The 21711-nt window shown below is 55.8% G+C and overlaps 1 protein-coding gene across 1 annotated transcript in view; it reads left to right on the top strand.

The window, feature by feature from the left end:
* EPO (erythropoietin) overlaps positions 1–8960 on the top strand; it is a 44790-nt gene extending 35830 nt beyond the window's left edge. Inside the window, exons 2-5 of the mRNA XM_083180080.1 lie at positions 2533–2651; positions 5747–5821; positions 6628–6792; positions 8655–8960. Of these exons, the coding sequence (XP_083036206.1) occupies positions 2533–2651; positions 5747–5821; positions 6628–6792; positions 8655–8798 (503 nt within the window). The 3' untranslated portion in view covers positions 8799–8960. The remainder of the gene's footprint in view (positions 1–2532; positions 2652–5746; positions 5822–6627; positions 6793–8654) is intronic.
* Positions 8961–21711: the final 12751 nt, after the last annotated feature.

The following is a 21711-nucleotide window of genomic DNA, read 5'->3' as shown; positions in this document are numbered from 1 at the left end:
TAGTTAGCAGGCAGATGAGTGATGATGATGATGATGACGACGAACATGGATGAACACAGTTCCAGTAGTAGTTAGCAGGCAGATGAGTGATGATGATGATTATGATGACGAACATGTTAGAACACAGTTCCAGTAGTAGTTAGCAGGCAGATGAGTGATGATGATGATGATGATGACGAACATGTTAGAACACAGTTCCAGTAGTAGTTAGCAGGCAGATGAGTGATGATGATGATGACGAACATGTTAGAACACAGTTCCAGTAGTAGTTAGCAGGCAGATGAGTGATGATGATGATGACGAACATGGATGAACACAGTTCCAGTAGTAGTTAGCAGGCAGATGAGTGATGATGATGATGACGAACATGTTAGAACACAGTTCCAGTAGTAGTTAGCAGGCAGATGAGTGATGATGATGATGACGAACATGTTAGAACACAGTTCCAGTAGTAGTTAGCAGGCAGATGAGTGATGATGATGATGATGACGAACATGTTAGAACACAGTTCCAGTAGTAGTTAGCAGGCAGATGAGTGATGATGATGATGACGAACATGTTAGAACACAGTTCCAGTAGTAGTTAGCAGGCAGATGAGTGATGATGATGATGATGACGAACATGTTAGAACACAGTTCCAGTATTAGTTAGCAGGCAGATGAGTGATGATGATGATGACGAACATGGATGAACACAGTTCCAGTAGTAGTTAGCAGGCAGATGAGTGATGATGATGATGACGAACATGTTAGAACACAGTTCCAGTAGTAGTTAGCAGGCAGATGAGTGATGATGATGATGACGAACATGGATGAATACAGTTCCAGTAGTAGTTAGCAGGCAGATGAGTGATGATGATGATGACGAACATGTTAGAACACAGTTCCAGTATTAGTTAGCAGGCAGATGAGTGATGATGATGATGATGATGACGAACATGTTAGAACACAGTTCCAGTAGTAGTTAGCAGGCAGATGAGTGATGAATCCCTGTTTGTTAGGGACTCTTGCCCTGAAATCTTAGCTATTGTTGATCCACAGTGATTTTTAGGAACATTGTTTGCCATATTTTTCTGTGTTTCTACTGTATGTTCACTTGCGTTTTAATGTTTATTTTGATTACATTAACTATTATTTCTTGGCGCAGTCTGTTTCTTCTCCATTTTTATATAGTTACTCTCTATTGTATTTTTCGAGTACCCACATCTGACTGCTGCCCAAATAATAGGTTAAAACGTGCTCTATGTCTTCGGAGCGTTCTGATCTGTAGCGCACAGCCATTTTTTCCTATTTCTTGTAAAATATTACCAAGCAGTCCAATATCAGCTACCAGCAATTTGGCCTTGTAATGTCTGACACCAAAAACGTCATCATCAACCTCATCATTAATGAACGGGGGTAGTCCTTCCAAACTATTGTTTTGAGGGCACTCAAACAAACCAAGCACTTCATGTCACTGAAGTGATTGGTTTGTTAAACTGTGAATGTCCTTTTTTTAACATACAGCATAAGGGCGGGTGGGACAATTACATCTTGCACAAATTTTCTTTTAATTAATTAATTAACATTTCTTTTAATGTTTTTGGGGTCATTGGTAATGTTCTGTTTTGCAGAGACAAACAAATGTATTGGTTTCCGTATTGATCTAAATTCTTTACTAATTGTCACTCATTTTATTATTTGTTTCATGGAATTTTCACAGTGCTGAAAACAGACAATAGCTCTCAAACTTCTAGGCCTCACGCATGTTAATTTAGGCCTCACGCATGTTAATTTATAAAAAAAAAATAATCAGTCAATGAATCATGTATTCTCTTATGACCTTTTCCCAGTTGCTTTTTTTTTTTTTTTTACTAATCTATTCTATCAATCTATCATTCTTTACCTGCCTTCAATTACATGCTACACCTCCATTTCCCTTTACTGCCCTCGGGATTTTGAGCTGGTCCTTGAATAATGAACACCTTCTTGGTTACTTTCTATGGGGTTGTATAGTTTACCATCCTCCTGTTCTACCACTGCTGTGTGGCATTGCCTCGTACTGTATATGCTATTACCTGCCATGTGTTTGTGCTGCTGCTCTGTCGCTTAGTAACCAGCCAGCTTGCCTGATGTAGATCGCTGTGCATGGCTGTGAATTGGTTCTTGGCCGTGCACACAGAGAGAAATCCATTCACCATCAAATGGATTTCCCCCCTGTTCGCCATGATGTCAGCGGGTCTCTTCCTTCCAAAGGCACGCCACAAATGGACGCCTCGCCCTAATGCTTATGTCGACGTTCCGACCCTGTTGACCTTAGCCATGTCAAACTTTTTCAGATGTCGACTTAAGCCCTGTCTACCTTCAGTGGTCGACGCAATGTATGTCAGCCTTTATTGAGTTGACCATTAGACCCGTATACATTTCCAATTGATATTGTCACTGACACCTTTGGGGAATCTGTTATATGTGTCACTTCACACGTCACATGTCAGTACACACATGACACAGGTCACACGTGATCACCAGTGACATGTGCTGCTTTATGTTACAGGTTTACTTATCCTGCTACAAATGTTGCTTGTTAATGTGAAGCTTATTGCCGCCGCCCCCACAACCTGCAATTTTGTGGATCCTCTAATCCGAGCTGCTATAGAACAGGAGAAGCTAATGGTGAGTAGCAGGAGCCACAGACAGGCGTCACAGGTCACAGGTCGCGGTGTGGGGTCACGCCCCTTTCCATACTGTCAGAGGTTAGATAAATATTGCATGTAGGTCATCGCTACAAAGGCCTTGGGATGGAGATGTGTACACTGGGAAGCCAGGCTGTCATTAGACAAAGGGGGTAATTCAGGCCTGCTCGCCAGGCTCTCATTAGACAAAGGGGGTAATTCAGGCCTGCTCGCCAGGCTGTCCATAGACATAGGGGGTAATTCAGGCCTGCTCGCCAGGCTGTCATTAGACATAGGGGTAATTCAGGCCTGCTTGCCAGGCTGTCCATAGACATAGGGGGTAATTCAGGCCTGCTTGCCAGGCTGACCATATACATAGGGGTAATTCAGGCCCGCTCGCCAGGCTGTCATTAGACAAAGGGGGTAATTCAGGCCTGCTCGCCAGGCTGTCCATAGACATAGGGGGTAATTTAGGCCTGCTCACCAGGCTGTCATTAGACATAGGGGGCAATTCAGGCCTGCTCGCCAGGTTGTCCATAGACATAGGGGGTAATTCAGGCCTGCTCGCCAGGCTGTCCATAGACATAGGAAGTAATTCAGGCCTGCTCGCCAGGCTGTCCATAGACATTGTGGGTAATTCAGGCCTGCTCGCCAGGCTGTCCAAAGACATAGTGGGTAATTCAGGCCTGCTCGCCAGGCTGTCCATAGACATAGGGGGTAATTCAGGCCTGCTCACCAGGCTGTCATTAGACATAGGAAGTAATTCAGGCCTGCTCGCCAGGCTGTCCATAGACATAGGGGGTAATTCAGGCCTGCTCGCCAGGCTGGCCATAGACTTAGGGGGTAATTCAGGCCTGCTCGCCAGGCTGTCCATAGACATAGTGGGTAATTCAGGCCTGCTCGCCAGGCTGTCCAAAGACATAGTGGGTAATTCAGGCCTGCTCGCCAGGCTGGCCATAGACTTAGGGGGTAATTCAGGCCTGCTCGCCAGGCTGTCCATATACATAGGGGTAATTCAGGCCTGCTCGCCAGGCTGTCATTAGACAAAGGGGGTAATTCAGGCCTGCTCGCCAGGCTGTCCATAGACATAGGGGGTAATTCAGGCCTGCTCACCAGGCTGTCCAGAGGGGGTAATTCAGGCCTGCTCGCCAGGCTGTCATTAGACATAGGTGGTAATTCAAGCCTGCTCGCCAGGCTCTCCATAGACATAGGGGTAATTCAGGCCTGCTCGCCAGGCTGTCCATAGACATAGGGGGTAATTCAGGCCTGCTCACCAGGCTGTCCACAGAGGGGGTAATTCAGGCCTGCTCATCAGGCTGTCATTAGACATAGGTGGTAATTCAGACCTGCTCGCCAGGCTGTCCATAGACATAGAGACAGCACAGAGGGGACGCAGAGGGTGCACAGAGGGGACGCAGAGGGTGCACAGAGGGTATGCAGAGGATGCACAGAGGGTGCACAGAGGGGATGCAGAGGGTGCACAGAGGGGATGCAGAGGGTGCACAGAGGGGATGCAGAGGGTACACAGAGGGTATGCAGAGGGTGCACAGAGGGTGCACAGAGGGTATGTAGAGGGTTCACAGAGGGTATGACGAAGGTACGTAGAGGGTGCACAGAGGGTATGTAGAGGGTGCACAGAGGGTATGCAGAGGGTGCACAGAGGGTATGCAGAGGGTGCACAGAGGGTATGCAGAGGGTGCACAGAGGGTAAGCAGAGGGTGCACAGAAGGTATGCAGAGGGTGCACAGAGGATATGCAGAGGGTGCACAGAGGGTATGTAGAGGGTGCACAGAGGGTATGCAGAGGGTGCACAGAGGGTATGCAGAGGGTGCACAGAGGGTAAGCAGAGGGTGCACAGAGGGTACGTAGAGGGTGCACAGAGGGTATGCAGAGGGTGCACAGAGGGTGCACAGAGGGTATGCAGAGGGTGCACAGAGGGTATGCAGAGGGTGCACAGAGGGCATGCAGAGGGTGCACAGAGGATATGCAGAGGGTGCACAGAGGGTATGCAGAGGGTGCACAGAGGGTATGCAGAGGGTGCACAGAGGGTAAGCAGAGGGTGCACAGAGGGTACGTAGAGGGTGCACAGAGGGTATGTAGAGGGTGCACAGAGGGTATGCAGAGGGTGCACAGAGGGTATGCAGAGGGTGCACAGAGGGTGCACAGAGGGTATGCAGAGGGTGCACAGAGGGTATGCAGAGGGTGCACAGAGGGTGCACAGAGGGTATGCAGAGGGTGCACAGAGGGGATGCAGAGGGGATGCAGAGGGTGCACAGAGGGTATGCAGAGGGTGCACAGAGGGTATGCAGAGGGTGCACAGAGGGCATGCAGAGGGTGCACAGAGGATATGCAGAGGGTGCACAGAGGGTATGCAGAGGGTGCACAGAGGGTATGCAGAGGGTGCACAGAGGGTAAGCAGAGGGTGCACAGAGGGTACGTAGAGGGTGCACAGAGGGTATGTAGAGGGTGCACAGAGGGTATGCAGAGGGTGCACAGAGGGTATGCAGAGGGTGCACAGAGGGTGCACAGAGGGTATGCAGAGGGTGCACAGAGGGTATGCAGAGGGTGCACAGAGGGTGCACAGAGGGTATGCAGAGGGTGCACAGAGGGGATGCAGAGGGGATGCAGAGGGTGCACAGAGGGTATGCAGAGGGTGCACAGAGGGGATGCAGAGGGTGCACAGAGGGTATGCAGAGGGTGCACAGAGGGCATGCAGAGGGTGCACAGAGGGTATGTAGAGGGTGCACAGAGGGGACTGATTATAAGATGTCATGGCATTGCTCCTCAGTGGGCATTTATAAGTGTATAAGGGGCCAATTTATCAAGTAATATTTGCGGTTAAATCCCGCAAATAACCGCAAATACTAAGTATCACCTAAATGTATTAAGTGGGACCACAGCAGGAATCTCCGATCCCCCCCCCCTGCAGCTCCGCTGTCCGTATCCCCCATAGGTTTCTATGGGGGATGCGAAGCTGCCCGATGTATCCCATGCTTGTGTCGACCTAATGACCCATGTGGACCTTCCTGCATGTCGACATCTGCTTGTAGACCTACTGACCGTATCCCCTGCTCTCATGCTTATTCTCCCATATAGAACATCCCGTGTGACTTCGGCGAAGACGTCGCTGTGCCGGAGCCGAGTATGAATGCGGAATGGCGGAAGCTGCAGGTACATAGACATGTAATTATCTAATATAACCTGTGTCCCTCCAGCTGCTGTGAAACTACACATCCCAGCATGCCCTGCCACATTACAGGTGGTGGAACCCCCCCCTCTATCTCTAACTCCGAGTCCGCTGTGACTGTGCACATGTGTGAGCCCGGGTCCTGTGTGGGGTAAAGTCGCAGCCTGGCGCCACTCTGATGCCTGTGATTGGCTCATTCTGCGATATATGCAAGACTTATACGGTACCCGATCCCTCTAGGAATGTCCCACCATATGGCGTATAGACACACGCATACATCCTCTGTTACTGGCCAGTCTTCTGTAGTGATCCCCTAGTGACATGGAAACAATAACATCAGAGACTCGCGGTGCCCCCTGCCCGCCCCACAATACCAGCCAGGAAAGCTTGGCGTAAATGGGAGACTTTACGTAAGAATACCAGCTGGAGGTGGCGGTGGGATGGAGATAATTACCACCTGATGACAGTGACATGGGGACAGGAAGGCATTTGACGTCACCACATCAAAGACCAGCAGACAAGATTCTATAAGAATCTCAGTAAAGGCTGGGGGAGTATGGAGTTACATAACATTGCAGCCTATACAGACATCTGGGGGATTATTCTCTGCAAACCATTGCAGGATACACTAATACAGGCCTAGAATACGGTGCCCACATGCCCCCATGTTCTCCTCTCCGGCCGAATGCCATGCTAATCACGCTGAGGCGCTGCGGAACCCTTTTGGCGCCATATAAATAAACAATAATAATAATAGTATTGTAATTCCTACGTCTGCTTCCCCCATTAGACTCCGCAGCAGGAGGATGAGGCCCAGCAAGGTCTTGCCTTGCTCCTCACCGCTGCCCCCAAGGTGAAGACGCTCCTGTTGAAATGCAACCTGGACTGGTCCTCACAAGTATTCTCCAGCAACACGCGGACACTGAAGAACCTACTGGAGAGGTTCCGCACTCAGGTGAGCATTGTGCCGCTGCTGCCCACTCGTTCCCCGTAATGTGGCAATATGGGCATCTGTTTACCCTTGTGGGGGCACCTATATACCCTTGTGGGGGCACCTATATACCCTTATGGGGGCAATGGTGTCACCTATATACCTTTGTTAGGGCAATGGGGCACCTACTGTATATATGTGGGGGGATTTGGGGGCACCTATATACCCTTATGGGGGCACCTATATACCTATGTGAGAGTCTTGCAGGTAGCTGATACAGTTCCAGCTGATCCCGGTCATAGGGCCCAACTCAGACCTGATTGCACCACTGCGAATTTGCACAGCATCGGATTATCGATACACTGCACACATATGCAAGGCTGTCCTGCAACTCATTCTATAGACACGCCATTTGCAAGGTGATCGACCACAAGTAGGCGTCTGGGGGTGGTACGCGGACATTTAGTGGGAGTGCTAAGAAAGACGCAGGTGTGCCTAGGAAACAATGCTGGGAGGGTCCCGGGGAAACGCTGGGAGGGTCCGGGGGAAATGCTGGGAGTGTCCGGGAGAAACGCTGGGAGTGTCCTGGGAAATGCTGGGAGGGTCCGGGGGAAACGCTGGGAGTTTCTGGGGGAAACGCTGGGACTGTCCGGGAGAAACGCTGGGAGGGTCCCGGGGAAAAGATGGGAGTGTCCGGGAGAAACGTTGGGAGTGTCCGTGGGAAACGCTGGGACTTTCCGGGAGAAACGTTGGGAGTGTCCGGGGGAAATACTGGGAGTGTCCGGGGGAAACGCTGGGAGTTTACAGGGAAACGCTGGGAGTGTCCGGGGAAGTGCTGGGAGTGTCCGGGGAAGTGCTGGGAGTGTCCGTGGGGGAATGCTGGCAGTGTCTGAGGGAAACGCTGGGAATGTCCAAGTTGAAATGCTGGGAGTGTCCGGGAGAAACGCTGGGAATGTCCGGGGGGCAACGCTGGGAGTGTCCGGGAGAAACGCTGGAAGTGTCCGGGGAAGTGCTGGGAGTGTCCGTGGGGGGACGCTGGCAGTGTCCGGGGGAACCGCTGGGAATGTCCGGGGGGAAACGCTGGGAGTGTCTGTGGGGGAATGCTGGGCGTGTCCGGGGGAAACGCTGGGAGTGTCTGTGGGGGAATGCTGGGCGTGTCCGGGGGAAACGCTGGGAGTGTCTGTGGGGGAATGCTGGGCGTGTCCGGGGGAAACGCTGGGAGTGTCTGTGGGGGAATGCTGGGCGTGTCCGGGGGAAACGCTGGGAGTGTCCGTGGAGGAATGCTGGGCGTGTCCAGGATAATGCTAGGTGGGCGTGATCAGAGTAGGGGAGGGTGTGTGAAGTCAGCTCCAGGCCGGATATGCCTTATTCCATTGCACTGCTGAGTAAGTCCAGGGCTGCTGCACCCTGAGCCTGTGATGACCAGTGCCCAGTGTAAGAATCGTTAGGTGGTGACCCTGTGACATATTCGTGTGGCTGTGGATAGATTCGCAGTCGTACACATCCATCGCACAGTGAGCACATTATAGGGCAGTGCGATCCTGTCTGAATCGGGCCATAGTCCCGGGGGGGGGTGTAACAATGACAGAATGACATAACGGACCCGTATGACAGGTGGACATGCTGGGACCATTACTGGATACAGGAGGACAGTGAACGTGCGGCTACAGGCGTCCGCATTACAATCACTGAGACTGGTGCACAGGAATCTCAGGATTATTACAGAGCACAGAACATCCCCTGTACGTCCTATTTATAGCCCCCAACTACAATATGATCTGAGTTTGAAGGGTCCAGTTTCCGCATAGGAATCTATATATATATATATATACACTGCAGCACCGTCTCCGTGTGTAACCTGTCTTCCTCCCCCACTTCCCCTGCAGGCCGGAACGCACACGTCGCAGAGAGAAGCCAGGACACTCGCTGTGCGCAGTGCGCAGCAATTCTACACTGTTTACAGAAACTTTCTACAAGGGAAATACAAAACCCTTCTCTTGTCCGTATGCAAGAGGGCTCAGCGCAGATGACGCGGCCCCGCCACCATGATGTCACTCCACGCAGCGCAGACCCGCTGCACCTGTACCGCACCACTGGACAGTTCTGCTTGTGTTTCATTAACGGTCAAAAAAGAAAAAAAGAAAGAGGTCAAAACGCGATCGAGATATTTTATATTTGATACTAAGTTAAAGAACGAGAAATGTAAAGATTTCTATGTATTTATCTTTTTAGGTGAAATAAATCTATTTTCTGGTGTTTTGCGGTGTTTGTGAAGCCGGGTCTGACACACCTGTGTAGAACGCAGGTTGGGGACGGCACGGGGACGGCCTGTCGGCACAGTCGGCACGAAGCTGCCGCAGTGAACGCCATCATTGGTCTTGTTTACAACAACATCAGATTAGCATGAAAGGAAAGCCAGGGACGGACGGAATTCCCAGCCGCTCTGCCAGTCTCTGTCTTCCTGCTGTCTCCTATATTCATTACGCCACTTCCCAGCAAACAGACGCAAACAATCCTATCAGGGCCAGTGATCTGATCTGTGCCCAGCAGGCAGACTCAGGGGCTACTGACCACATAGATCCACAATACAATCACCCTGTGCCTAGATCGGACCAGACTGACACCAGAGGGACTATTACTATTGCAGGGCAGGTGCCAGTGCTCGCTGGGTATAAGGACTGTGCCAGTGCTCTCTGGGTATAAGGACTGTGCCAGTGCTCTCTGGATAGGACTGTGCCAGAGCATGCTGAGTGTAAGGACTGTACCAGTGCTCGCTGTGTATAAGGACTATGCCAGTGCTCTCTGGATAGAAGGACTGTGCCAGAGCATGCTGAGTGTAAGGACTGTACCAGTGCTCACTGGGTATAAGGACTGTGCCAGGGCTCGCTGGGTATAAGAACTGTGCCAGCGATCACTTTGTATAAGGACTGTTCCAGTGCTCGCTGTGTATAAGGACTATGCCAGTGCTCTCTGGATAGAAGGACTGTGCCAGAGCATGCTGAGTGTAAGGACTGTACCAGTGCTCACTGGGTATAAGGACTGTGCCAGGGCTCGCTGGGTATAAGAACTGTGCCAGCGATCACTTTGTATAAGGACTGTTCCAGTGCTCGCTGTGTATAAGGACTATGCCAGTACTCTCTGGATAGAAGGACTGTGCCAGAGCATGCTGGGTGTAAGGACTGTACCAGTGCTCGCTGTGTATAAGGACTATGTCTGGGCTTGCTGGGTATAAGGACTGTGCCAGTGATCGCTGAGTATAAAGACTGTGCCAGTGCTCGCAGGGTATAAGGACTGTGCCAGTGCTTAATGGGTATAAGGACTGTGCCAGGTTTTGCTGACTATAAGTACTTTGGCAGTGCTCGCTGGGAACAAGGACTGTGCCAGTGCTCGCAGGGTATAAGGACCGTCTCAGGGCTGGTTGGGTAAAAGGACTGTGCCAGGGCTCGCTGGGTATAAGGACTGTGCCAGTGCTCGCTGTGTATAAGGACTATGTCTGGGCTTGCTGGGTATAAGGACTTTGCCAGTGATCGCTGAGTATAAAGACTGGGCCAGTGCTCGCAGGGTATAAGGACTGTGCCAGTGCTCAATGGGTATAAGGACTGTGCCAGTGTTTGCTGACTATAAGTACTTTGGCAGTGCTCGCTGGGTACAAGGACTGTGCCAGTGCTCACTGGGTATAAGGACCGTCTCAGGGCTGGTTGGGTAAAAGGACTGTGCCAGTGCTCGCTGTGTATAAGGACTGTGCCTGGGCTCGCTGGGTACAAGGACATTGCCAGTGCTCGCTGGGTATAGGGACTGTGCCAGTGCTCTCTGGGTATAAAGACTGTGCCAGTGCTCTCTTGGTATAAGGACTGTGCCAGTGCTCTCTGGGTATAAGGACTGTGCCAGTGCTCACTGACTATAAGTACTATGCCAGTGCTTGCTGGGTATAAGGACTGTGCCAGTCCTAGCTGAGTAAAAGGACTGTGCCAGGGCTCGCTGGGTATAAGGACTGTGCCAGTGCTTGCTGGGTATAAGGACTGTGTCAGGGTTGGTTGGGTATAAGGACTGTGCCAGGGCTCGCTGGATATAAGGAATGTGCCAGTGCTTGCTGGGTATAAGGAATGTGCCAGTGCTCGCTGGGTATAAGGACTGTGCCAGTGCTCACTAAATTGAAGGACTATGCCAGGGCTCGCTGGGTATAAGGAATGTGCCAGTGCTCGTTGGGTATAAGGACTGTGCTAGTGTTCCCTGGGTATAAGGACCATGTCAGGGCTGCTTGGATATAAGGACTGTGCCAGTGCTCTCTGGGTATAAAGACTGTGCCAGTGCGATCTGTGTATAAGGACTGTGCCAGTGCTCTCTGGGTATAAGGACTGTGCCAGTGCTCACTGACTATAAGTACTGTGCCAGTGCTCGTTGGGTATAAGAACTGTGCCAGGACTCGCTGACTATAAGGACTGTGCCAGGGCTCGCTGGGTATAAGGAATGTGCCAGTGCTTGCTGGGTATAAGGAATGTGCCAGGGCTCGCTGGGTATAAGGAATGTGCCAGTGCTCGCTGGGTATAAGGAATGTGCCAGTGCTTGCTGGGTATAAGGACTGTGCCAGTGCTCGCTGGGTATAAGGACTGTACCAGTGCTCGCTGGGTATAAGGACCGTGTTAGGGCTGGTTGGATATAAGGACTGTGCCTGGGCTCGCTGGGTACAAGGACTGTGCCAGTGCTCACTGGAATAAGGACTGTGCCAGTGCTCTCTGGGTATAAGGACTGTGCCAGTGCTCGCTGGGTATAAGGACTGTACCAGTGCTCGCTGGGTATAAGGACCGTGTTAGGGCTGGTTGGGTATAAGGACTGTACCAGCGCTTGCTAGGTATAAGTACTGTGCCAGGGCTCACTGGGTATAAGAACTGTGCCAGGACTCGCTGACTATAAGGACTGTTCCAGGGCACGCTGGGTATAAGGCATCAATGCCTACCCTCCTGCATTGTGCAGGAGACTCCCTGAAATAACAACAATCTCCCTTTCTCCCTCATTAGTCTAGCAATCTCCCTCATGTCACCTAGCCCACATTACACTGTTACATCATAGTTACCTCCCTCCTGCATTCTGCAGGAGACTCCCTGACATAGCAGCAATCTCCCTTTCACCCTCATTAGCCTAGCAATCTCTCTTATGTCACCTAGCCCACATTACACTGTTACATCATAGTTACCTCCCCTCATGCATTCTGCAGGAGACTCCCTGACATAGCGGCAATCTCCCTCTCTCCCTCATTAGTCTAGCAATCTCCCTCATGTCACCCAGCCCACATTACAATGTTACATCATAGTTACCTCCCCTCCTGCATTCTGCAGGAGACTCCCTGACATAGCAGCAATCTCCCTCTCTCCCTCATTAGTCTAGCAATCTCCCTCATGTCACCTAGCCCACATTACAATGTTACATCGTAGTTACCTCCCCTCCTGCAGGAGACTCCCTGACATAGCAGCAATCTCCCTCTCTCCCTCATTAGTCTAGCAATCTCCCTCATGTCACCTAGCCCACATTACACTGTTACATCATAGTTACCTCCCCTCATGCATTCTGCAGGAGACTCCCTGACATAGCAGCAATCTTCCTCTCTCCCTCATTAGTCTAGCAATCTCCCTCATGTCACCTAGCCCACATTACACGGTTACATCATAGTTACCTCCTCTCCTGCATTCTGCAGGAGACTCCCTGACATAGAGCAATCTTTCTCTCTCCCTCATTAGTCTAGCAATCTCCCTCATGTCACCTAGCCTACATTACACGGTTACATCATAGTTACCTCCCCTCCTGCATTCTGCAGGAGACCCCCTGACATAGCAGCAATCTTCCTCTCTCCCTCATTAGCCTAGCAATCTCCCTCGTGTCACTTAGCCCACATTAAAATGTTACATCATAGTTACCTCCCCTCCTGCATTCTGCAGGAGACTCCCTGACATAGCAGCAATCCCCTCTCTCCCTCATTAGTCTAGCAATCTCCCTCATGTCACCTAGCCCACATTACACTGTTACATCATAGTTACCTCCCCTCCTGCATTCTGCAGGAGACTCCCTGACATAGCAGCAATCTTCCTCTCTCCCTCATTAGTCTAGCAATCTCCCTCATGTCACCTAGCCCACACTAAACTGTTACATCATAGTTACCTCCCCTCCTGCATTCTGCAGGAGACTCCCTGACATAGCAGCAATCTCCCTCTCTCCCTCATTAGTCTAGCAATCTCCCTCATGTCACCTAGCCCACACTAAACTGTTACATCATAGTTACCTCCCCTCCTGCATTCTGCAGGAGACTCCCTGACATAGCAGCAATCTCCCTCTCTCCCTCATTAGTCTAGCAATCTCCCTCATGTCACCTAGCCCACACTAAACTGTTACATCATAGTTACCTCCCCTCCTGCATTCTGCAGGAGACTCCCTGACATAGCAGCAATCTCCCTCTCTCCCTCATTAGTCTAGCAATCTCCCTCATGTCACCTAGCCCACATTACACTGTTACATCATAGTTACCTCCCCTCCTGCATTCTGCAGGAGACTCCCTGACATAGCAGCAATCTCCCTCTCTCTCTCATGTTCCCTAGCCCACATTACACTGTTACATTTTTGGGAAAAAAGGAATGATTTACATTGAATCATCAGCACCATTTCCCAGGGGATGCAGTTACAATCCCGGCGGTCAGGATCCCGGCGTTCAGAATCTCGACGCCGGAATCCCGACCGCCGAAATACCGACACATTCTCCCTCCGTAGGTGTCCACGACACCCCTGGAGGGAGAATAAATTAGTGTGCCAAGCGTAGCGAGGCACTGGGCCGCTGCGTGGCGAGCACAGCGAGCCCGCAAGGGGGGGCGATCCACGTCCCCCCCTTGTCGGCATTTCGGCTGTCGGGATTCCGGCGTCGGGATTCTGAACGCCGGGATCCCGACCGCCGGTATTCAATACTGAATCCTTTCCCAGCACTTTACCAAGTATAGTAGCTCTTACTAACTGCTTTGGGCTCATCTACATTTGGATATAACACACATTCTTGGTGCTACGTTCACAATCTCAATTCACAATCTCTCCATATATGAAACTGGACACGCCCTTTGGGTAGAGCATGACACGCTCAATGGGGTGCTTTGCAAAATTCTAAATAACTATAATCTCCCTGAAACTAGTTTTCAAAAGTAGGCAATTATTGTATAATAACTGTGCCAGCGCTCGCTGGGCAATAGGCACCCCTGCTCCTGTAGTGTGCACCCCTGTAACCATCCCTCAGCGCCCCGCTCCTGTAGTGTGCACCCCTGTAGCCATGCTCCAGCCCCCCTGCTCCTGTAGTGTGCACCCCTGTAACCATCCCTCAGCGCCCCGCTCCTGTAGTGTGCACCCCTGTAGCCATGCTCCAGCCCCCGCTCCTGTAGTGTGCACCCCTGTAACCATCCCTCAGCCCCCCGCTCCTGTAGTGTGCCCCCCTGTAGCCATCCTCCAGCCCCCCGCTCCTGTAGTGTGCACCCCTGTAACCATCCTCCATCCCCCCGCTCCTGTAGTGTGCCCCCCTGTAGCCATCCCCCAGCCCCCCAGTCCTGTAGTGTGCCTCCCTGTAGCCATCCCTCAGCCCCCCGCTCCTGTAGTGTGCACCACTGTAGCCATGCTCCAGCCCCCGCTCCTGTAGTGTGCACCCCTGTAACCATCCTCCAGCCCCAGCTCCTGTAGTGTCCCCCTGTAACCGTCCTCCAGCCCCCGATCCTGTAGTGTGCCCCCTGTAACCATCCTCCATCCCCCCGCTCCTGTAGTGTGCACCCCTGTAACCATCCCTCAGCCCCCCGCTCCTGTAGTGTGCCTCCCTGTAGCCATCCCTCAGCCCCCCGCTCCTGTAGTGTGCCCCCCTGTAGCCATCCTCCAGCCCCCCGCTCCTGTAGTGTGCCCCCTGTAACCATCCTCCAGCCCCCCGCTCCTGTAGTGTGCACCCCTGTAGCCATCCCTCAGCCCCCCGCTCCTGTAGTGTGCCCCCTGTAACCATCCTCCAGCCCCCCGCTCCTGTAGTGTGCCCCCTGTAACCATCCCTCAGCCCCCCGCTCCTGTAGTGTGCACCCCTGTAGCCATCCCTCAGCCCCCCGCTCCTGTAGTGTGCCTCCCTGTAGCCATCCCTCAGCCCCCCGCTCCTGTAGTGTGCCCCCCTGTAGCCATCCTCCAGCCCCCCGCTCCTGTAGTGTGCCCCCTGTAACCATCCTCCAGCCCCCCGCTCCTGTAGTGTGCACCCCTGTAACCATCCCTCAGCCCCCCGCTCCTGTAGTGTGCCCCCTGTAACCATCCTCCAGCCCCCCGCTCCTGTAGTGTGCCCCCTGTAACCATCCCTCAGCCCCCCGCTCCTGTAGTGTGCACCCCTGTAACCATCCCTCAGCCCCCCGCTCCTGTAGTGTGCCCCCTGTAACCATCCTCCAGCCCCCTGCTCCTGTAGTGTGCACCCCTGTAACCATCCTCCAGCACCCCGCTCCTGTAGTGTGCCCCCCTGTAGCCATCCCCCAGCCCCCCGCTCCTGTAGTGTGCACCCCTGTAGCCATGCTCCAGCCCCCGCTCCTGTAGTGTGCACCCCTGTAACCGTCCTCCAGCCCCCGCTCCTGTAGTTTGCACCCCTGTAACCATCCTCCAGCCCCCGCTCCTGTAGTGTGCCCCCTGTACCCATCCCCCATCCCCCCGCTCCTGTAGTGTGCCCCCTGTATCCATCCTCCAGCCCCCACTGCTGTAGTGTGCCCCATGTACCCATCCCCCATCCCCCCGCTCCTGTAGTGTGCCCCCCTGTAACCATCCTCCAGCCCCCCGCTCCTGTAGTGTGCCCCCTGTAACCATCCTCCAGCCCCCCTGCTCCTGTAGTGTGCACCCCTGTAACCATCCTCCAGCCCCCCGCTCCTGTAGTGTGCACCCCTGTAACCATCCTCCAGCCCCCCCGCTCCTGTAGTGTGCACCCCTGTAGCCATCCCTCAGCCCCCCGCTCCTGTAGTGTGCCCCCCTGTAGCCATCCCTCAGCCCCCCGCTCCTGTAGTGTGCACCCCTGTAACCATCCTCCAGCCCCCCCGCTCCTGTAGTGTGCCCCCCTGTAACCATCCTCCAGCCCCCGCTCCTGTAGTGTGCACCCCTGTAACCATCCTACAGCCCCCCCGCTCCTGTAGTGTGCACCCCTGTAACCATCCTACAGCCCCCCCGCTCCTGTAGTGTGCACCCCTGTAACCATCCTCCAGCCCCCCTGCTCCTGTAGTGTGCCCCCCTGTAACCATCCTCCAGCCCCCCCGCTCCTGTAGTGTGCCCCCCTGTATCCATCCTCCAGCCCCCTGCTCCTGTAGTGTGCACCCCTGTAGCCATCCCCCAGCCCCCCCGCTCCTGCAGTGTGCACCCCTGTAACCATCCTCCAGCCCCCCGCTCCTGTAGTGTGCACCCCTGTAACCATCCTCCAGCCCCCCGCTCCTGTAGTGTGCACCCCTGTAACCATCCTCCAGCCCCCCGCTCCTGTAGTGTGCACCCCTGTAACCATCCCCCAGCCCCCCGCTCCTGTAGTGTGCACCCCTGTAACCATCCCCCAGCCCCCCGCTCCTGTAGTGTGCCCCTGTAACCATCCCTCAGCCCCCCCGCTCCTGTAGTGTGCACCCCTGTAACCATCCTCCAGCCCCCCGCTCCTGTAGTGTGCACCCCTGTAGCCATCCCTCAGCCCCCCCGCTCCTGTAGTGTGCCCCCCTGTAGCCATCCCTCAGCCCCCCGCTCCTGTAGTGTGCCCCCCTGTAGCCATCCCTCAGCCCCCCGCTCCTGTAGTGTGCACCCCTGTAACCATCCTCCAGCCCCCCGCTCCTGTAGTGTGCCCCCTGTAACCATCCTCCAGCCCCCCGCTCCTGTAGTGTGCACCCCTGTAACCATCCTCCAGCCCCCGCTCCTGTAGTGTGCCCCCTGTACCCATCCCCCATCCCCCCGCTCCTGTAGTGTGCACCCCTGTATCCATCCTCCAGCCCCCGCTCCTGTAGTGTGCACCCCTGTAACCATCCTCCAGCCCCCCGCTCCTGTAGTGTGCACCCCTGTAACCATCCTCCATTCCCCCCGCTCCTGTAGTGTGCCCCCCTGTAACCATCCTCCAGCCCCCGCTCCTGTAGTGTGCACCCCTGTAACCATCCTCCAGCCCCCCGCTCCTGTAGTGTGCCCCCCTGTAACCATCCTCCAGCCCCCGCTACTGTATTGTGCCCCCCTGTAACCATCCTCCACCCCCCCGCTCCTGTAGTGTGCACCCCTGTAACCATCCCTCAGCCCCCCGCTCCTGTAGTGTGCTCCCCTGTAACCATCCTCCAGCCCCCCGCTCCTGTGTGTGCCCCCCTGTAACCATCCTCCGGCCCCCTGCTCCTGTAGTGTGCACCCCTGTAGCCATCCCCCAGCCCCCTGCTCCTGTAGTGTGCACCCCTGTAGCCATCCCCCAGCCCCCCACTCCTGTAGTGTGCACCCCTGTAACCATCCTCCATCCCCCCCTCTTGTAGTGTGCCCCCTGTAACCATCCCTCAGCCCCCCGCTCCTGTAGTGTGCACCACTGTAGCCATCCCCCAGCCCCCTGCTCCTGTAGTGTGCACCCCTGTAGCCATCCCCCAGCCCCCCACTCCTGTAGTGTGCACCCCTGTAACCGTCCTCCATCCCCCCCCTCTTGTAGTGTGCCCCCTGTAACCATCTTCCAGCCCCCCGCTCCTGTACTGTGCACCCCTGTCACCATCCCTCAGCCCCCCGCTCCTGTACTGTGCACCCCTGTAACCATCCTCCAGCCCCCCCTCCTGTAGTGTGCACTCCTGTAACCATCCTCCAGCCCCCCTCCTGTAGTGTGCACCCCTGTAACCATCCTCCAGCCCCATGCTCCTGTAGTGTGCACCCCTGTAACCATCCTCCAGCCCCCCTCCTGTAGTGTGCACCCCTGTAACCATCCTCCAGCCCCCCTCCTGTAGTGTGCACCCCTGTAACCATCCTCCAGCCCCCCGCTCCTGTAGTGTGCCCCCTGTAACCATCTTTTAGCCCCCCCGCTCCTGTAGTGTGCACCCATGTAGCCATCCTCCATCCCCCCGCTTCTGTAGTGTGCCCCCCTGTAACCATCCTCCAGCCCCCCCTCCTGTAGTGTGCCCCCCTGTAACCATCCTCCAGCCCCCCGCTCCTGTAGTGTGCCCCCTGTAACCATCCTCCAGCCCCCCCGCTCCTGTAGTGTGCCCCCTGTAATCATCCTCCAGCCCCCCCGCTCCTGTAGTGTGCCCCCTGTAACCATCCTCCAGCCCCCCCCTCCTGTAGTGTGCACCCCTGTAACCATCCTACAGCCACCGCTCCTGTAGTGTGCCCCCTGTAACCATCCTCCAGCCCCCGCTACTGTAGTGTGCCCCCCTGTAACCATCCTCCAGCCCCCCGCTCCTGTAGTGTGCCCCCTGTAACGATCCTCCAGCCCCCCCTCCTGTAGTGTGCACCCCTGTAACTATCCTCCACCCCCCAGCTCCTGTAGTGTGCCCCCTGTAACCATCCTCCAGCCACCGCTCCTGTAGTGTGCCCCCCTGTAACCATCCTCCAGCCACCGCTCCTGTAGTGTGCCCCCTGTAACCATCCCCCAGCCCCCCGCTCCTGTAGTGTGCCCCCCTGTAGCCATCCCCCAGCCCCCCCGCTCCTGTAGTGTGCACCCCTGTAGCCATCCCCCAGCCCCCCGCTCCTGTAGTGTGCACCCCTGTAACCATCCTCCAGCCCCCCGCTCCTGTAGTGTGCACCCCTGTAACCATCCTCCAGCCCCCCCGCTCCTGTAGTGTGCCCCCCTGTAACCATCCTCCAGCCCCCTGCTCCTGTAGTATGCACCCCTGTAACCATCCTCCAGCCCCCCGCTCCTGTAGTGTGCTCCCCTGTACCCATCCTCCAGCCCCCCGCTCCTGTAGTGTGCACCCCTGTAGCCATCCTCCAGCCCCCCGCTCCTGTAGTGTGCACCCCTGTAACCATCCTCCAGCCCCCCCGCTCCTGTAGTGTGCCCCCCTGTAACCATCCTACAGCCCACTGCTCCTGTAGTGTGCCCCCCTGTAACCATCCTCCATCCCCCCGCTCCTGTAGTGTGCACCCCTGTAACCGTTCTCCAGTCCCTGCTCCTGTAGTGTGCACCCCTGTAACCATCCTCCAGCCCCCGCTCCTGTAGTGTGCCCCCTGTACCCATCCCCCATCCCCCCGCTCCTGTAGTGTGCACCCCTGTATCCATCCTCCAGCCCCCGCTCCTGTAGTGTGCACCCCTGTAACCATCCTCCAGCCCCCCGCTCCTGTAGTGTGCACCCCTGTAACCATCCTCCAGCCCCCCCGCTCCTGTAGTGTGCCCCCCTGTAACCATCCTCCAGCCCCCGCTCCTGTAGTGTGCACCCCTGTAACCATCCTCCAGCCCCCCGCTCCTGTAGTGTGCCCCCCTGTAACCATCCTCCAGCCCCCGCTACTGTATTGTGCCCCCCTGTAACCATCCTCCACCCCCCCGCTCCTGTAGTGTGCACCCCTGTAACCATCCCTCAGCCCCCCGCTCCTGTAGTGTGCTCCCCTGTAACCATCCTCCAGCCCCCCGCTCCTGTGTGTGCCCCCCTGTAACCATCCTCCGGCCCCCTGCTCCTGTAGTGTGCACCCCTGTAGCCATCCCCCAGCCCCCCGCTCCTGTAGTGTGCACCCCTGTAACCATCCTCCATCCCCCCCCTCTTGTAGTGTGCCCCCTGTAACCATCTTCCAGCCCCCCGCTCCTGTACTGTGCACCCCTGTCACCATCCCTCAGCCCCCCGCTCCTGTACTGTGCACCCCTGTAACCATCCTCCAGCCCCCCCTCCTGTAGTGTGCACTCCTGTAACCATCCTCCAGCCCCCCTCCTGTAGTGTGCACCCCTGTAACCATCCTCCAGCCCCATGCTCCTGTAGTGTGCACCCCTGTAACCATCCTCCAGCCCCCCTCCTGTAGTGTGCACCCCTGTAACCATCCTCCAGCCCCCGCTCCTGTAGTGTGCCCCCTGTAACCATCCTTTAGCCCCCCCGCTCCTGTAGTGTGCACCCATGTAGCCATCCTCCATCCCCCCGCTCCTGTAGTGTGCCCCCCTGTAACCATCCTCCAGCCCCCCCTCCTGTAGTGTGCACCCCTGTAACCATCCCCCAGCCCCCCGCTCCTGTAGTGTGCCCCCTGTAACCATCCTCCAGCCCCCCCTCCTGTAGTGTGCACCCCTGTAACCATCCTACAGCCACCGCTCCTGTAGTGTGCCCCCTGTAACCATCCTCCAGCCCCCGCTACTGTAGTGTGCCCCCCTGTAACCATCCTCCAGCCCCCCGCTCCTGTAGTGTGCCCCTTGTAACGATCCTCCAGCCCCCCCCTCCTGTAGTGTGCACCCCTGTAACTATCCTCCACCCCCCAGCTCCTGTAGTGTGCCCCCTGTAACCATCCTCCAGCCACCGCTTCTGTAGTGTGCACCCCTGTACCCATCCTCCAGCCCCCCGCTCCTGTAATGTGCCCCCTGTAACCATCCCCCAGCCCCCCGCTCCTGTAGTGTGCCCCCCTGTAGCCATCCCCCAGCCCCCCCGCTCCTGTAGTGTGCACCCCTGTAGCCATCCCCCAGCCCCCCGCTCCTGTAGTGTGCACCCCTGTAACCATCCTCCAGCCCCCCGCTCCTGTAGTGTGCACCCCTGTAACCATCCTCCAGCCCCCCCGCTCCTGTAGTGTGCACCCCTGTAACTATCCTCCAGCCCCCCCGCTCCTGTAGTGTGCCCCCCTGTAGTCATCCCCCAGTCCCCCCGCTCCTGTAGTGTGCACCCCTGTAGCCATCCCCCAGCCCCCCGCTCCTGTAGTGTGCACCCCTGTAACCATCCTCCAGCCCCCCGCTCCTGTAGTGTGCACCCCTGTAACTATCCTCCAGCCCCCCCGCTCCTGTAGTGTGCCCCCCTGTAGCCATCCCCCAGCCCCCCCGCTCCTGTAGTGTGCACCCCTGTAGCCATCCCCCAGCCCCCCGCTCCTGTAGTGTGCACCCCTGTAACCATCCTCCAGCCCCCCGCTCCTGTAGTGTGCACCCCTGTAACTATCCTCCAGCCCCCCCGCTCCTGTAGTGTGCACCCCTGTAACCATCCTCCAGCCCCCCCGCTCCTGTAGTGTGCACCCCTGTAACCATCCTCCAGCCCCCCCGCTCCTGTAGTGTGCACCCCTGTAACTATCCTCCAGCCCTCCCGCTCCTGTAGTGTGCCCCCTGTAGCCATCCCTCAGCCCGCCGCTCCTGTAGTGTGCCCCCCTGTAACCATCCTCCAGCCCCCTGCTCCTGTAGTATGCACCCCTGTAACCATCATCCAGCCCCCCGCTCCTGTAGTGTGCTCCCCTGTACCCATCCTCCAGCTCCCCGCTCCTGTAGTGTGCACCCCTGTAGCCATCCTCCAGCCCCCCGCTCCTGTAGTGTGCACCCCTGTAACCATCCTCCAGCCCCCCCGCTCCTGTAGTGTGCCCCCCTGTAACCATCCTACAGCCCCCTGCTCCTGTAGTGTGCCCCCCTGTAACCATCCTCCATCCCCCCGCTCCTGTAGTGTGCACCCCTGTAACCGTCCTCCAGTCCCTGCTCCTGTAGTGTGCCCCCCTGTAACCATCCTCCAGCCCCCCGCTCCTGTACTGTGCACCCCTGTAACTATCCTCCAGCCCCCCCGCTCCTGTAGTGTGCCCCCCTGTAACCATCCTACAGCCCCCTGCTCCTGTAGTGTGCACCCCTGTAACCATCCTCCATCCCCCCGCTCCTGTAGTGTGCTCCCCTGTAACCGTCCTCCAGTCCCTGCTCCTGTAGTGTGCACCCCTGTAACCATCCTCCAGCCCCCTGCTCCTGTACTGTGCACCCCTGTAACTATCCTCCAGCCCCCCGCTACTGTAGTGTGCCCCCCTGTAGCCATCCCCCAGCCCCCCTGCTCCTGTAGTGTGCCCCCTGTATCCATCCCCCATCCC

This window comes from Crinia signifera, chromosome 4 (genome assembly GCF_055691185.1).
Source record: "Crinia signifera chromosome 4, ASM5569118v1, whole genome shotgun sequence".
Taxonomy (NCBI): Eukaryota; Metazoa; Chordata; class Amphibia; order Anura; family Myobatrachidae; genus Crinia; species Crinia signifera.
Note: the sequence above shows the minus strand (reverse complement) of the source record. Positions and strands in the feature narration are given on the sequence as shown.